Source organism: Podarcis bocagei, assembly GCF_964188305.1.
Source record: "Podarcis bocagei genome assembly, chromosome: 11".
NCBI classification, from domain to species: Eukaryota; Metazoa; Chordata; class Lepidosauria; order Squamata; family Lacertidae; genus Podarcis; species Podarcis bocagei.
In genome coordinates this window covers 45,965,636-45,982,746 of record NC_138136.1, presented here as the reverse complement: position 1 = coordinate 45,982,746, position 17,111 = coordinate 45,965,636, and the positions used below count along the sequence as shown (strand labels likewise).

The 17,111-nt window shown below is 43.9% G+C and overlaps 1 protein-coding gene across 1 annotated transcript in view; it reads left to right on the top strand.

The window, feature by feature from the left end:
* The window catches only part of GHR (growth hormone receptor), a 114,866-nt gene extending 99,131 nt beyond the window's left edge, over positions 1 to 15,735 (top strand). The window contains exons 3-9 of the mRNA XM_081213299.1: positions 2,084 to 2,225; positions 2,758 to 2,915; positions 4,697 to 4,875; positions 6,716 to 6,881; positions 7,588 to 7,675; positions 11,785 to 11,854; positions 12,678 to 15,735. Coding sequence (XP_081069425.1) covers positions 2,084 to 2,225; positions 2,758 to 2,915; positions 4,697 to 4,875; positions 6,716 to 6,881; positions 7,588 to 7,675; positions 11,785 to 11,854; positions 12,678 to 13,652 — 1,778 coding nt within the window. The 3' untranslated portion in view covers positions 13,653 to 15,735. The remainder of the gene's footprint in view (positions 1 to 2,083; positions 2,226 to 2,757; positions 2,916 to 4,696; positions 4,876 to 6,715; positions 6,882 to 7,587; positions 7,676 to 11,784; positions 11,855 to 12,677) is intronic.
* Positions 15,736 to 17,111: the final 1,376 nt, after the last annotated feature.

Below are 17,111 nucleotides of genomic sequence, written 5' to 3'. Positions count from 1 at the left end.
CTATGGAAAACAGAGCTACAGGAAACGGCTGTGTTTTTCTATCCATATTCTTTTCTTTTTACCATTTTCCTGCCATTTCTCTTCTGTGTATCACAAAATGGCGGAGGACTATTTTCCCTCCAGATGTAATTGGTTTGCAGCTCCCTGCAACCAACAAGAGCAATGGTCAGGGATGGCAGAAGTTGTGTTCCAGCAAATATTCTGGCCGTCCGCAGATTAACTGCCAATGGCCTAGACTACTGGTCTTCAACTCGTGGATCCCCTTGAACCAAGGAAGGTTGCAACAGGAGTACTTCCATGAGGCAAATGTACAGTAAAGAGTTAAGAAATACATCACCAAATGCATGTTTGGGTCTGAGAAGTTTGACGATACCTGCTCTAGAGGTAACGGGAGGGTTAATTGGTCGACTGCACTATGTAAAGACTTAAGAGGCAACCTGCATTGGCGTGTGGGAATCAAAAGTGAAATAAGGCTTTACAGTGGTACCTCTGGTTACGAACTTAATTCGTTCTGGAGGTCCGTACTTAAGCTGAAACCGTTCTTATCCTGAGGCACGCTTTTGCTAATGGGGCCTCCCGCTGTGCGTGCGCCTCCAGCCTGCAATTTCTGCTTACATCCCGGGGCAAAGTTCACAACCAGAAGCAGCTACTTCCGGGTTAGTGGAGCTCGTAACCCGAAGCGTGCGTAACCAGAAGTGTTCGTAACCAGGGGTACCACTGTATTTGCAAAGTGCCATCTAGTGGCACCACGTCTGGCACCATATCATAGGACATACAGAGTGCAACAGCACTCCAGTTGGGAAGGGTTAAAAAGATGTAAATGAATAAATAAAAATAGTCTGGGAAAAGCAAAGCAAAAGGACATTTTTTTCCAGGACCTCTCTGGTGTGCTGCCACTTACAAATTAAGGCTGCTCAGAATGTCCCCGGGGGATTAGCGGCTTATGTAGCCATTGTGATCCCAAGGACAGAATCCCGGCAAAAACCACCAGAGCCTGCTTCTTTGTTGTTGTTCTTGTTTTATTATGGCCATGGGTTTTAGCTGCGGCCTGCACTCTGGACAAGCTGCAAAGCAGCTGGTGCCAGTTCAGTAGCACCGAATAATTGTGCATTTAGCCAACATAATTCAGAAAGCAAGTGTGTCACCTTCTCTCTGAAGGTTATCTTGGGATCATCGCTGTGTTCTTTTCCACTCCTTGGCAATTATGGCATAGCCAACCCTAACATAACACTATAAATCCGTGACACTGCAGCTCTGTGAAACCAGGCCAGCACAGCATGAAACTTGGGAAGCCAAACGCAACTCTACAGTACAGAAGTTGACAGCAGGTTGCCTCCAGATATTGTTGGACTGCATCTCCCGACAGCCTCAACCAATACGGCCAATGGTCAGGCATGATGAGAACGACAGTCATAGCATATGGAGGAAACCTTGTGGGGGCAGCTGGTATGAGAGGTGGAATGTTTTGAGCAAGGGTGGGCAACGTTTTTTGAGGCCCAGCCAGTCCACTCCCCGGCAGACCTCTCGGTGGGCCGGAGCATGCGCACCCGTGTGTGCGCTCAAGCTATTTCTGGCACACTTCCGCATCGGAAGAGCACCGGAAATAGCGTATGCGCACGGGCGCTCCTCCATCCCGGAAGTGCGCCGGAAATAGGGTGAGGAGTGCCCATGTGCATGCACACACGCTATTTCCAGCGCTCTTCTGGCCCAGAAGTCGGTCCTCGCAGCAAGAATAAAAATGACGCCGTGGAAAAAAAGCACAGAATCCCCACACCGATCCACGGAAAGGCCATGGGCTGGTTCCAGGAAGCTCATGGGCCGGAACCAGCTCATGGGCCTTAGGTTGCTGAACTCTGGTTTTGAGCATCTGCAAATGTCACAGTCAATATGCTACAAAGCAGGTATATTCGTGGCTATGCCTGTTTGTGGTGCCAATATGTGAGGGGAATGACAAGGCACGGGGATATAAATTCTAGTTTGCAGTCTGCGTTGCTATTTTAATCCCTCAATTGCTGTATTTGATCTCTTTGAAAACATACTCACTCTTTCCTTTTCTTTCTCCCTCTCCACTTTTTACATACAGATTTGTCAGGAAAACCACAGTTCATTAAGTGCCGGTCACCTGAACTGGAAACCTTTTCATGTTACTGGAAGAATGGCAACTTTTCCCATTTAACAGCTGCCGGAGCCGTGAAATTGGTGTATGCAAAAAGGAACCTAGAAAAGTACGGAGGAATTGCTGTCTAAAATGTGTGTTCCATGTTATAGCACCAGAAATGAGTATCTGGATGAAGGTTATGAAACTGGGGGGGGGGGGGCAGTTCCTCACACCATAGCCTATGCCATTCATGGATCTCCAAGACCCTGAATCTCATGAGGTCAGTATGGAAAAGTACAGACGACAATAATTACAGTATTAACAGTGACCATTCACAAAAAACAGGCACATTGATAACAGGGACCCTGTCATCAGTAAGCAAATTAATACACATAGCTGTAATGTGAAAACACTGAATTATCAATACATCCACTACATGTGTTAATAAGGTTTCAAGGGTTTGGGGTTGTTGCTGGGTTTTTTGTGGTTGTTATTTTTGCAAAGTCACATACAGGTGGCCTTCTGCTTTATAACCTTTTATCAATCAACCAGTCTTCTCCAAACCCTACGTAGCCACTCTTTTCCCTAAAAGGGGTGGGGAGAAGAGGATGCTCTTAATATCCTTATTTTTTCACACTTCTTTCTTCCTATCCTTCTAGGCTGGGCAAATGGAAAGAATGTCCTGATTATGTAACCGCCGGTGAAAACAGCTGTTATTTCAACAAAACCTACACCTCCATTTGGGTTCCTTATTGTGTCAGGCTGGTTAATGGAAGCAAGATGTATGACGAATTATGTTTCCGTGTGGAGGACCTAGGTATGTTTCTGCTACGTGCTTCCATTGCAGCCATGTAACCAAAGGTTAATTTGCATATTAGTTTGAAGCAGCTCCTGGCCCTACCATTAGGCAACAGTTCCCATTGCCTCAGGAAGCTGATTTTGAGCATCGCCTAAGGGCAGCTGTTTTATTGAATTTCTTGTTATTTTAGTTATTGGAACTTTGGGATCTGGGGATGGGAGTCATACTCCAAAACATCTAGAAGGCACCAGCTTGTCACAGTACTCCAGATGAGATACAACTGCAGCATACAACACCATGGCCAGATCCAGCATGGTTTGCCACAGTGGCCTTAGTTAAGCAAAAGTACACCTGGGAATCCAGATCTAGGCATTTTCTCAAATCCTAAACCTGAGTCTTTCAGGGGTGTACAGTCCGGTTCAAGACTAGTTGAACTCTTATTCACTGACACGTCTTTCTACTGACCAGGAGCTCCTCTGGCTTGTCCGGGGTGTTCAGATGATCCCTTCGCACATTCACTGAACACCTGGAAACAGGGGTTAGGGTTTAGTCCAGGGGTCAGCAAACTTTTTCAGCAAGGCACCGGTCCACTGTCCCTCAGACCTTGTGGCGGGTGGATTATATTTGGGGGGGGATGAACGAATGCCTATGCCCCACAAATAACCCAGAGATGCATTTTAAATAAAAGCACACATTCTACTCATGTAAAAACACCAGGCAGGCCCCACAAATAACCCAGAGATGCATTTTAAATAAAAGGGCACATTCTACTCATGTAAAAACATGCTGATTCCTGGACCGTCCGTGGGCCAGATTTAGAAGGTGATTGGGCCGGATCCGGCCCCCGGGCCTTAGTTTGCCTACCCATGGTTTAGTCCATTGGCCACAACCATAAATATGTACCTGTGCAGGCAGTCTCTTTTGAAGATCCCACTTGCATGAAGAAGATCCTGTGTACAGGCATCTGTATTACATAGGGGCCAGTGTTTGGAATTAGCCAGATCCCAGGTGCATTACACACCTGGCTATCGACCACTTGTGATCAAGTGAAGATGCCTGGGTGCCAGGATGTGCATGCCTAGGGATCATTGGATCTTGACTGTTTTCACACCCTGGTACCACATCCTGTAGAATTCTATCAGTTATCTGCACAACTGGAAACAAAATGCTTCTTTTGTGCAGAAGCAGTGAACGACGTTATAGTTAATTGTTGTAGCTTGTCTTTGCTTGCCCCACCCCACTGCCCCGCTCACAGTTGTGAAGACTATTCCTATGTTATTGAATGGTCCGTGTCACCATTAAGAAAAAGAGGTAGGAATAGGCCAATATATATGTGGTCTGTCCCTGAATAAAGTGGCTTTTCTTCTTTAGGTTTTCAAATTTCTTAACTTAGGTTGTCATCTGAACTAGCCAGATTTTTAACATGGGAATCAATCAATGTCAGTCCATCATTTGAAAAATAAAACTTTAGCACCATCTTTCCCCCAAATGGCAACTAGGCATTCTGTATTGGCAACTGCAACCTTGGTTTAAGGAGCCATTTGGTGCCTAGTTTAAATCTCTTAAGTTTCTAACACTGAACAAGTGTCCATTGGTGGGAAAGGGCCAGCAGCCACCTCAGCATTGGGCTAGCAGTCACAGGAATGGTCCTACTCACTAATACATGCATTCTGTGGACCTACTGGGAATGCTTTGTTAAAAAAATAAATAAAAAAGGAACTCCTTTCTGTCATTGGATATTGGGAAATTTCAAAAAATGATCTTTACTCGTTGGGGTAAAAATGCATATTAATTCACAGTCATACCAGACCCTCCCATCGAACTCAACTGGACTGTTCTGAACACCAGCCCAATAGGCATCTATACCGATATCCAGGTCACCTGGAAGCCTCCACCTTCCGCAGACGTTCAGAATGGATGGATCACCCTCCACTACCAGCTGCAGTACAAAGAAGTCAATGAGACAGAGTGGAAGAAGGTATGTGTACTAGGAGCAAGCCCCAGAGAATGTCAAGTTTTGGGGGTGGCTAACCCCTGGTCCAAGGGACACGGGTGGAGCTGTGGGTTAAACCACAGAGCCTAGGACTTGCCGATAAGAAGGTCGGCGGTTTGAATCCCCGCGACGGGGTGAGCTCCCGTTGCTCAGTCCCTGCTCCTGCCCACCTAGCAGTTTGAAAGCACGTCAAAGTGCAAGTAGATAAATAGGTACTGCTCGGGCGGGAAGGTAAACGGCGTTTCCGTGTGCTGCTCTGGTTTGCCAGAAGCGGCTTAGTCATGCTGGCCACATGACCCGGAAGCTGTATGCCAGCTCCCTCGGCCAATAAAGCGAGATGAGTGCCGCAATCCCAGAGTCGGCCACGACTGGACCTAATGGTCAGGGGTCCCTTTACCTTTACCTAACCCCTGATCCAGCCCCTGAAGTTGTTTCCTATGGCCCCTGAAGACCGCTTGAGAATTGGGTGGCAGCAGGGGTGCAAAAAAAAGGAACGGAAACCCTCCGACTAAATTGGGGCTCTGCACAGTGGAGTAGATGATGTATGCTTCTGCTGTCCTGAGATTGGCTCTGGAGCCGCAAGTTCATATGCTACCCAGAATTCCACATGTGTGCCCTGGGCTGGGTGGGTTTTGCACATATGTGCAAAAGCATGGTCTGGCTATTTTTTTAGTCACACACACACTTCTTTGGCCACCAGCATGTGGCCCTTAGAGTGCAGTGTGGCCCCTGGACCGAAAAAGGTTAACCACTGCAGCCAGCTGTGGAACAGTGTCACCCCTTGATCCAAGGACAGCACAGCACTAACTGGAGTTTTCGGCAGCTTCTAGTTTCTGCGGTTTTGACGTCGTTCATTTACTGGGTTATGGGAAAGGATGCAGACAATGGTGCTGCCTAACACACACATAAAGAATAAATAAAACCAACACTTGTTAAGGAAAGCTTATTTAAACCCTAAGGCTGCAATCCAGGCCTAGCACATCTTGGAATAAGCCTCGCTGAGTTCAGTAGGGCTTACTTCTGAGGAGATGTGATTAAGCTTGCGCTGCAAATGTTGGCACGTCTTATCTACATTGAACTTTCAGTGAAATAGGTAAGTTTCCCTTAATTGTTTTGTCCCAACAGCTTTCCTATATTATTGATTCTCCGTGTTGTTGTTAATATTTTCTCCTTTGTGCTGCAATAATTGCTCATCTACTCCCTGCGTTGCCCCTTATTTTAAACCGTCGTGGGTGGTTTTAATTGCAGCCGCTTCAATCTCAGTTGGGCTTTAATGTGTTTCTAATGCATTATTCAAGAAAACATTTGACTTTAAAATTATTAACGATTTGTTTTGAGATGTAAATTTATTTCAGTCCATTGTCTCCTTTTTTAATTGCAGCATATTAACTGAAGATTATGGCCCTTATTAATTATTTAAATTGGATTCAAGTTGTATACCATTCAATGCCTTTTCAAACCCAGTCCATAATAATAATAATAATAATAATAATAATAATAATAATAATAATAATAATAATAATAGCCATTACTGGAATGAGCTCCCCTGAATTCAGGGCTGCTTACACCTGACTGCCGAACTCCCTCAGGAGGTTGTGGACTCTGCTTCAAGCAGAGATTGCATAGCCATCTGTCATGGATGCTTTAGCTGAGATTCCTGCATTGCAGGGGGTTGGACTAGATGACCCACGGGGTCCCTTCCAACTCTACAGTTCTGTGAATCTGTAATTCTAAGACCCCCTCCCCCCATAAGTGTTTTGCTGATGAGCAAAGAGCAGCCTTTCTCGTAAGACTGCTCAGAAAACCGCTCCGTTTATTTTTCCAGCTGGAGCCGAAGGCCGCCACGATGTTTCCTGTATATTCTTTGAAGACGTGCCGCGATTACGAGATACGAGTCCGGGCGCAAGGGGTTTCTGAAATGTATGGGGACTTCAGTGACACCCTCTACGTATCTTTTGACTCCACAGGCCAGGTGCCATGCGATGACGAAGGTAAGTGGGGTGGAAAAGAGATCTTGTTTGAAATATCTCCACTTCATGCCCGACTTCTATGCCCTGGCCTCACTGCAGACATGATATGCGCGCCAGGGTGGGCTTCTGCAGCACTCCTCAGGCTCCAAAGTCTGCCACACACCCCAAAACAAATACCGTACTTTTCTGTGTATAAGACTGGGGTTTTTTCTTTAAAAAATACGCTAAAAAGTGGGGGTCGTGTTATACATGGATAGTGCATAGGGTGGACGTTTGATTGGTTGGTGCCACTGCTGTCAGCAGCTATTGGGCGTGTTATTGGTTGCTGCGTCAATGGCTGGTGTTGATTGGCTGACGCTGTGGCAATTGGGTGGGCGATTGGCAGTTTCTGCCGGAGACAGAACAGAGGCACATTTAGTGACGCATGCGGGTGACTGATTTTTGGCAATCCCTCTTTAAAAAAAGCTCAACAACTCTGTGCCACCCCCCCCCCCATTTTCTTAAATTTGAGTCCCCAAAAATAGGGGGTGTCTTATACATGGAAAATACAGTATATGTGGGTTTCTCTCTCTCTCTCTCTCTCTCTCTCTCTCTCTCTCTCTCTCTGTGTGTGTGTGTGTGTGTGTGTGTGTGTGTGTGTGTGTGTCAGCATGAGATCATCAAAAAATACTAAAGAGTACCCAAATAACTGAAACAACTCACAGTTCTTGCTTCTTTCTTGTTTCAGAATTCTCATTTCCTTGGCCTATGGTGTTTGCCTTTGGTACGCTTGGCGTAATGGTGATGTTAACTGTGCTGCTCTTTTCTAAACAGAAGTAAGTTATTTGCTAGATTGCACGTGACAATGTGTCACGCTTTGAACAACCAGTTGTCCTAAACCTTCTCCCATGCTTCAGTAAAAATGGATCCAATGTTGGTCCTCTTCAACGTAGTAGGCCCATTAAAATGAACAGACATGAGTAACATAGGTCCATTCATTCCAGTGAACCTACTCTGGACCACGTTCAGCCCCTCAGGCCTAAGGATCCCTGCCACTGGATTCGACTGCTAGTTGTCTGTTTTGCACTAACAGAAAGCTCATGTGAACATTCTGTTCATGTTGCATCCTATAATGTTGGAGCCACAACCTCAAGTCAGTTCATAGCTTGTGCATTTCATGTGAATTCATGACTGGCATCACGCAAACAGCCTGCTCACATCAGCTTTGGCCAATGGCTCACTGTTGTATCAAACTGTTAATACAGACAGACCAGTGAGAAAATCCATTCCCAGTTTCTATAACGTTCCGTGACACGGGTACACAAAACTCCTCAAGGCAACAGTTTAAAAAGCAGTGGTTCCAGGAGAAGCAAGAAGAAGCATGGCTCAAGCCATTCTGAAGGAGAGAACCTTTTCATGTTAGTATTTTTTTTTAAAAAAAGGGGAGCAGTTACTTCCAGATTTGGCTTTACTCCAAAGTGACCTCAGCAATGAAATCAGCATTAGTGGGGATAAAAAGGCTTGCAGCCTAATTCTCTGGATGCAGCAGTCCCAGTACAAAGCATAGCCCAAACTACACATGATGTTAAAGGCATCTTTGAATTTCATATGTAGGGGGTGGGGCTTTTAAACTGCATATATCATCAGCTGGGAGGCTGATAGTTATTCGGATTGCAGCAGGCATGGAAGCGTGATATGGCACTATGAGGGGATACCTTTCCAATGCAGATATTAACTTCCATGGAGGGATTTCCCTGAGGATCACTGCAGGGGAGAAAGAGTTAAATTCCTCCTTCTTCCTTCCTCCTCCCCCATTTATTTATTTCAGTTAATAACCAGTTGAGATGGAGTGGGGAAAACCAAAATCATAAGACACGGTATGGTACATTAAGCTCTGATCTACATGATTAACATACAGACAGACATAAGACAGACAGACACAGACACACACACAAACAAACACTAGATGGTATTTGCAATTTCTAAAAACTGCATGCTAAATGCATTTAACATTGATATGTGCTTTGGGCTTTCACTGCGCAGGCATTATATGAAGAAGTGAATGTGCCCGTTGCACAGGTTTCCTTTTTTTACAAGGCTAGTCAACTGATTTTGGAATTGTAATTTAATAATTAAATATCTTTCCTCCGATTATTTTATTGATTTGCATTCATATCCATTTGCATGAATCCATATCTAAATATCTGTGAAATACTGAAGGAAGATAACCTCTTTCACACTTGTCCATGATCAAAAGATACCACTGAGGTGTCAGAAAGAAGGCCATCTCTTTGATGTTTTCTTTCTTTCTTATTCCTTATTACAATAACACACCAGTTCCAAAACAGCCTTAAATTATAAATGTGAGCCTTTGACAATCCTGCCACCTACCACCTCAATCCTACCACCTCACTGATCACCTTCACCACTCAGCCCATGAGCTGTCCAAATTTAGATGTGATCCCATCACTTAAAAGAGTTGGGAAAGAATTATCAATTAAAGCTTTGATCCACTCATCTAATTGATCAATGCTTGCAGTGTTCTGTCTGCACTGTTAATACAAGCTTCCTAAACAGCAGAATACGAGGCTGTTTGCAAGATCTGCTAGCACGTAGAGCTAATTCTAGGGGAGGAAATTGAACAGCTCATGGGTTGAGTGGCAAAGATGATGTGCAATTACTTCACCCTACAGTTTGTAACTCAACACACATTTCCCATGCTACTGGAAAGCTGCCAAAAGCAGAAGGACCAGAAGTATTTGTAAGGTGGATTGCACTCAGGGCTAGTAGTGTGTAGAGGCAATTGCCTTGTAGCTTCTGCCTAATATTAATGCAACCCACAATCTCCACCCAACCTGCCTACTTACTGTGCCTAGTTGATAGTGTGAATTGGTCTTTAGTCAAGTTTATTGCAGGGTTGGGAGCCCAGCTATTGGCATGGTTCTTGCCCTAGAGCAGAGGCAACCAAGATGGCGCCCTCCAGATCTTGCTGGACTACAACTCCCATAATCCCTGACCATTGGCCATGCCAGCTAGGATCTATGGGAATTGGGTTCCAACAACATTTGGAAGAGACTACATTGGCCAGACTTTAAATCCCTGCTTAGCCATGAACTTAGTGTGTCATCCTGGCAACTCATCCTCAGTTTCTCATCTGTACAAAGGAACTGTTACTTGATGACAGAGTATTTATATCTGAGGGTTACCAGGCAATAAATCTGTCTGAGGTGTTACATCTGTGATAGCTGTGTTACCCATACATGTTGCCAGGTGACTGAGTGGATGAATCATAGAAATAACAGGAACTTCCAAGGGCCTCCATATTTAACCTCCCAGTGAGGATTTTCTCCCCATTGGTTATAAATTAATTAATTTTATAATGAATGATTTTAGAATGTTGTTTATGTTGTACTTTTGTACTGTTTTATTGTTGTTAGCCGCCCTGAGCCCGGCTTCGGCTGGGGAGGGCGGGATATAAATAAAATTTATTATTATTATTATTATTATTATTATTATTATTATTACTATTATTATATAGTAAACAGATGTTCAAAACAGAACAAAAACAAGAGAAGGAAATTTACCCATCCTTGTATTTGACATCAGTTACTTGATTCAGAAAGTACTAAAGGTGGCTTTTGAAATTCTCATATGCTGCAAATCACCCTTTGCTAAAGACCAGAATTCACGCTGACTTAATTCCCAATGATTTGTGCATTCCCCTTTTTTTGCTGGCTTTCACTGAAGGCCAATGTCACTAGTGAGAAGAATTATATCCTCAACAGCAACCAACCCTTTATTTATAGAACTGGATGACCTCCCTACCATTTCTCTCCAACATGTCTTTTGACTTTCGTAAGAAAGGCACTCTGCACAATATTGAGTAATCCCATCCTGGCCACATACCCAAATGCGCTTCTAAAACGTTGCTAGTTATGACATTTATTATTTCAGTCTCCCAGTTTCAAGATAAGAATCTTGCAGCCATTCATTCTCAAGTTATGCAAAATGAAAGGGCTGTATCATTTCAAACTGGGAGTGGGGGGTTCCATAATAATTTTGAATGCTTTCCCACTTAAGGCTTCTTGCCTTTAGTAAACAGTATATCACTGAGAGGACTACACTGAGCCTTTCTCCTTGCTATTTTAGTTTTACACATGAAGGGTGCTTTATTTTGAAATACAGTTTAGAATGCAGACAACAAAACATGTGCATGCACGCACATAAAAAATGCAACAAGATCTCTAAAGGAATAAATAAATGAATTCTTAGCATACCATGCTTATGGGACGACTTGCTTACTAGTCTGTGTGACAGATGTGCACACACATCTGTACTTGATTGGAATTTGATCAGAAATTTGAGGGGCTTCCACACAGGAAACCATAGTACCATTTTGTTTGCTTGCTTATTTAGTAAAATGTATACACTGCTTGGTTGTTGTTGGTGGTGGTGGTGGTGTTTAAAAAAACACATTTCAAGGCAGAGGAAAGGTGGAATATAAATGTAAGAAATAAAATAAAGACGTATGGCTCTGGGGACTTAATTCTGGTCTAATGTGGAAAAATTCCTGGCAGTAATCAGCAACCATATTCCAAAATCCTTCCCTATTAGACACTCCCACCAAATGCAGGGATCTTTTTGCTCAAGGGAAGGCCAAAAATATAGACCCCTATCGACAGACCGAAGTGGCACAGTCCAGAATTCTGCAACTTCAGAATTCTATATAACCTGCAGAAAAGCTCCTACAGAAGAAGTACAGTAAAAATGTCCTTCAAACCCCAGTTTGGAATATTGTCAGGTTTGTGCAAATGCTACCCAAGTATTCAACAGCATGTTACCAAAACACACATTTTTGTTTTTATTATTCATGATATACTTTTTTGTGTTTCTTCTGTAGCCACAAAAGTTTTCTTTGTGTTAAAAGTTGCTATTTCTTTTCAAGGTTAAAGATACTGATTCTTCCTCCTGTTCCAGTTCCCAAAATTAAAGGAATCGATCCAGACCTCTTTAAGGTAATTTGTTGTGGGGAAGCTATGGAAGAGTGTTCAGAATGATCAGAGTAACTGATTGTAGCAACACTAAACAGTCTAAAATGGTGTGCTACCTAAGAAATTTGGTTGTGTGGGGGCTTTCTTGAGGATTGTGAGATCATGTCTTCCACTCTTGGCACAAGCACCAGTGCTGTGGGGTGAATCCTATAAATACTATGGAAATCAAATATCAATACAATAAAATTTAGCATATAAGAAATAAAAGAAGCAATGAAGTCACAATTACAAATCATACAGCATATGGCACGGCACATTACAGTTGCTACAACAGGCAAAACAATGGTCCATCAAGACCCTAAGCAATTTGTTGTGAGGAAAAGTTTGGGAATGAGTTGTCTAGACCAGTGATGGCCAAACTTGGCCCTCTAGCTGTTTTGGGACTACAATTCCCATTGTCCCTGACCACTGGTCCTGTTAGCTAGGGATGATGGGAGTTGTAGTCCCAAAGCAGTTGAAGGGTCAAGTTTGTCCATCCCTGGTCTAGGGCAATGACACACAGGAGCCTTCAAGTAGGAACCTGATCTCTTTTTCACAGCATACTAGCAGTTCTCTCCCAGCCATCTAGTGTTCTCTAACACACAGTTCGGACATAGCTGTCAACGTTTCCCTTTTTTTAAGGGAAATTCCCTTATTCCGAAAAGGGAAAAGTTGACAGCTATGAGTTCGGGACTTCAGCTGGCCTTTCTATTGAACACATATAATACTGGCATATTTAATCATTCAGATAACTGTTGCTCCTCTCTTGCAATTTGTCATTTTATTTTATTTTTAATTGGCTCTATAGAAAGGAAAACTTGATGAAGTCAACTCCATCTTAGCCAGTCATGGTGGCTGCATGCCACCACTGTACGGAGACGACTCTTGGGTGGAATTCATTGAGCTGGATATAGACGAGGCAGAAGAGAGGAACGAAGGATTGGATACTGACAGGCTCCTCAGCGACGACCACTTGAAGTCTCAAGGCTGCCTTGGCGTAAGGGATGACGATTCTGGGAGAGCCAGCTGCTGTGAGCCGGATATCCCAGAGACCGACTTCAGCGCCAGTGACACCTGCGACGGAACCTCAGACATTGACCAGTCCAAGAAGGCAAACCACAAAGAGGAGGATCTCTTGGGCCTTGACCAGAAAGACAATGAGAAGCCAGCGTCAGGTCTTGAGGGGGTTCTTGCTTGCCCAGGCGAAGACGAGCAGCCCAAAGCCCATGTTTCTGTCGCTGACACTATCGAGACGACCAGCCCGCCTGTCAAGACCCAGCTGAGCAACCAGAATTCAATGGCCAACGTTGACTTTTACACGCTGGTCAGCGACATTACTCCAGGAGGGAGGGTTGTGCTTTCCCCAGGGCAAAAGGTTAAGATGGGGAGAGATCCGAGCGAGACGCCGAAAGAACCAGTTGCCCAGTGCCAACCCAGCTTCGACATGGACAGTGCTTATTTCTGTGAGCTGGATGTGAAAAAATGCATCCCCACCACACTTCACAAAGAGGCTGAGCCAGAAGTTCAAGACCAGAGCTTTCTTGAAAACGCTTACTTCACCGCCGAGAGCCTTACCCCTACAGCTGTGAATCCTGTGAGGGCAGCAGTTCAGGAAGAGCCAGGAAGTGCCGAGGTGCTTGTGGCAGACTATACCTCCATCCATGTAGTGCAATCTCCGCAAGGCCTTGTCCTCAACGCCACCGCTCTCCCAGTGCCAGACAAGGAATTCATCGCGTCCTGTGGTTACGTGAGCACAGACCAGCTAAACAAAATGCTGCCCTAGTTTTCCTTGGACTGAGTAGGAAGTGGCGCCATCCCCCCCCCTTCCCCACTCCTCAGTCCATGCCTCTGTGAGGCTCTGAAACACATGCAGAGCTCCCTGTGAGCAGGGGTTTCAATGCTCACTTTGGTGTGGAGCTACGTGTTCACATTGGAGGCCTAGAGCCTTTGAATTGGGGAGTGTATATATTTCAGTGGCATGGAGTTGGCTTGGGGAGTGTGTATGCTTCAACCAAAACAAACGCGTTCAGTATTTTCAGAGGGGTGTCGGCTAATGCAGTCCCTTCTCCGTTTACCTGAGATGTTGAATCAATCACAGTATTGCTGTCGTGTCTTGTAAATATTGTCTTATGAAACGTCGGTGGGGTTGGTTCAGTAGCAGTGAGTGTCTTTTGTTATTTGTAGGTGTTGATTTGGGGTCATTCTTAATGCATTGGATGGCATTGTAACGTTACGTAAATCATCTTTATTCGAAAAGCTAATGTCAGGTGTTTTCTGCAGTTTGAACAAGTTCATGTTAAAATTCTACCATATGCAGAGATGTTGATACTGGGAATTGAAGAATGAAATACTGGGAAGGACAGGGGGGAAATTGTTGGGCTAAATAATACATTTATTTTGATTTATATAAATATACATATTTTAATACTTTAGACAAGCAGGCATGGATATTTTATATTTACACTGCACACTGTAGGTTAATTATAACGATCTGTCTATGGAATGTATCTGCTGCAATCATTGTAGCAACTTTAAAAGAAGAAAAGAATATAAGGAGAATATTATTTTTTACAGAAAGTTTTTATACCTCCACAAAAGCTATAGAAAACTAGTTGCTACACTAGTTTGTTGAGGCCTATTCATTTCTTAAAAGTGCTATTCATGCTTCTGTATTTTACATGTAGCAAATCAGAACATGTACAAACCATACAAGATCTGTCACAAGAGTCTGTTGTTGTAACAAGACATAACACAGTTTGTATAGCAGTAAAAACTACAATGGGTTTGGATTTTTCAGGGCCTTTCAAGAACACTATCCACTTTTATGGGACGTTTAGAAATACACACTGGCGAATAAGCGCCAGTGACTTGACAACACTATGCTTCACAATATATCCTGAAGTCCTTTCCTCAAAAAACTGTTGAGGACCTCTCAGCGCTAATATTCTCAGTGGAAGCTGAGCAGGAGGCTCCAGGCTGTTTGTAAAGCTCAGACTCCAAATCAAATGAAGCTACAGAACTTAGTACAGTATTGTTAACAGTGTAGTTTGTTTGTGTGTTTGTGTTTGGCATATTCTGCACGTCAGTTGTTCAGAGGCTTTAAAGAAGTCGTGTTGCTTACGCCTCATTTACAATTTACCTGTGTTTTTCTCTCTCAAGGTACGCCTTAACATACTTCAATCTCAAATTTTGTTTACATAATCAGGGGCTAAATTCAAAGACCCTGCAAACACGCCCCCCACCCCCATCCCCGCTTACTTTCTCCATGCTGCCCTTATATGCAGCTGTTTTTAGACCCAAAGCGTCTCCAACTCAGAATTTCTGGAGTCCAGTGTTCTGAGCTGTGGGGCGCAGGACGCAGGGCCCACTTCAAGCCGGGGGAATCATACAAATATGCCTTAACTGAGCCCACATCCTGGATGCATCTAGTTCAGTATTGCCCACTCTTGAGTAGCAGAAGCTCTCCGGGAGTTTAGGCAAAGAACTTTAGTATAACCTACTACCTAATTGTTTCTTTTAAAAAGTGGAGATGAGAGAGATCAAACCTGGAGCCTTCTGCCACTGAGCTGTGGGTACAAATCCGTACCATACTGAAACATTGCTGTGAACTAGGCAGAACTCAAGAGCCTGCTACTGCTGTTCCTTGATCACAGGTTGTACATTCAACCAATAAAACGGTTGCTGGCTGTTGCATTGCCATCTCCACACTAATGTGCAGCCGAATGGAGGAAATAAGCAGGACTCTCATTGGTGAATCATGCCCCACTGTGTTTGATGTGTTAAAATGTATTTCATGATTGCAGCACTGGCCCCACAGAACTCCGTGGGACTTGCTTCTGAATAAACTTGCTTAGGATCACACTGAAGCAGTAGCAGCGTGGTTACGTGTGGCTCCTTGATGATTTAGGGTTTCAAAAGCTCTGTCCCAAGTTGTCAAGGAAAGCCATGAAGTCATCCTGAGCAGGAAAGAAGAGATGCTGCTGGACCTTATGTTATTGGTAGCTTTCTTAAAGGTAAAGGGACCCCTGACCATTAGGTCCAGTCCGCGGATGACTCTGGGGTTGCGGCGCTCATCTCGCTTTATTGGTCGAGGGAGCCGGCGTTTGTCCACAGACAGCTTCTGGATCATGTGGCCAGCATGACTAAGCCGCTTCTGGCGATCCAGAGCAGCGCACGGAAACACCATTTACCTTCCCGCCGGAGTGGTAGCCATTTATCTACTTGCACTTTGACGTGCTTTCAAACTGCTAGGTTGGCAGGAGCAGGGACCGAGCAACGGGAGCTCACCCCGTCATGGGGATTCGAACCACCGACCTTCTGATCGGCAAGCCCTAGACTCTGTGGTTTAACCCACAGTGCCACCCACATCCCTGGTAGCTTTCTTACTAGTCTCCTTTAGCAGTTGAGATGGGGAAGAGGAGGGGAGATTAGCTGGAGATAGCAGAAGGGGTAAACCAGAAATATCCCTTTCTCATATCATCTGGTTGCCTTCCAGGCTGTGATTATACATTATATTATCCAAAGGACCGTGTCAACAGTAACAGCCTTTGTCTCAGGTGAGTAGAGCTCTGTGAAAGCAGATCACAGCAAGCTGCAGTACGTGGCCTGAAACCACATGTAAATGAAAACAAAATACTGAGTTTTATTATAGACCACAGTTGTGAATTTTAAAATCCATGTATCTTGGATCATGTAAGCAAGCTTTGAGAAGCAAAGCAAATTAGAGGGGAAGACTCTGCCATAAGCATTTTTAAACAAAAAAAATGTAGCTCAGAAACAAATCATGATTTGCTTCAGAAGTCAACGTTGTTTTTTATGTACTTGCTATTTTAACAAATATAAATATTTTAAGCCACAAATAAGAGCAAGAGTGCGTTGCCTTCCAAATGTTTGAAACTGGGAAATTCTGCATTTGGCTCATACTTTTAAGCTGAAGCTTATTAGATACTCTGCTAATTTGCTGTTAAATTTTTCTAACAGCTGCCTTCTTTAGTTCTAGGCCCTAATGCCATTGAAGCTATGTGAGTCTCGGGGGCAAGCAAGTCTTATTGACAAGAGTGTTTCTATCACCAAAAACTAGTTAAATACCTCAATCAATCTCAGAATGTCATTTTGGTACTCTGCTGGTTACACAAGCCATTATACCCCAGTATAAAGATTTGTGTCCTTCTGTTTATATTTAACTTGCCTTCTGTCAGTGTTCCTTATTTCAATAAATTTATTTTCTTCAATCCATTATGAC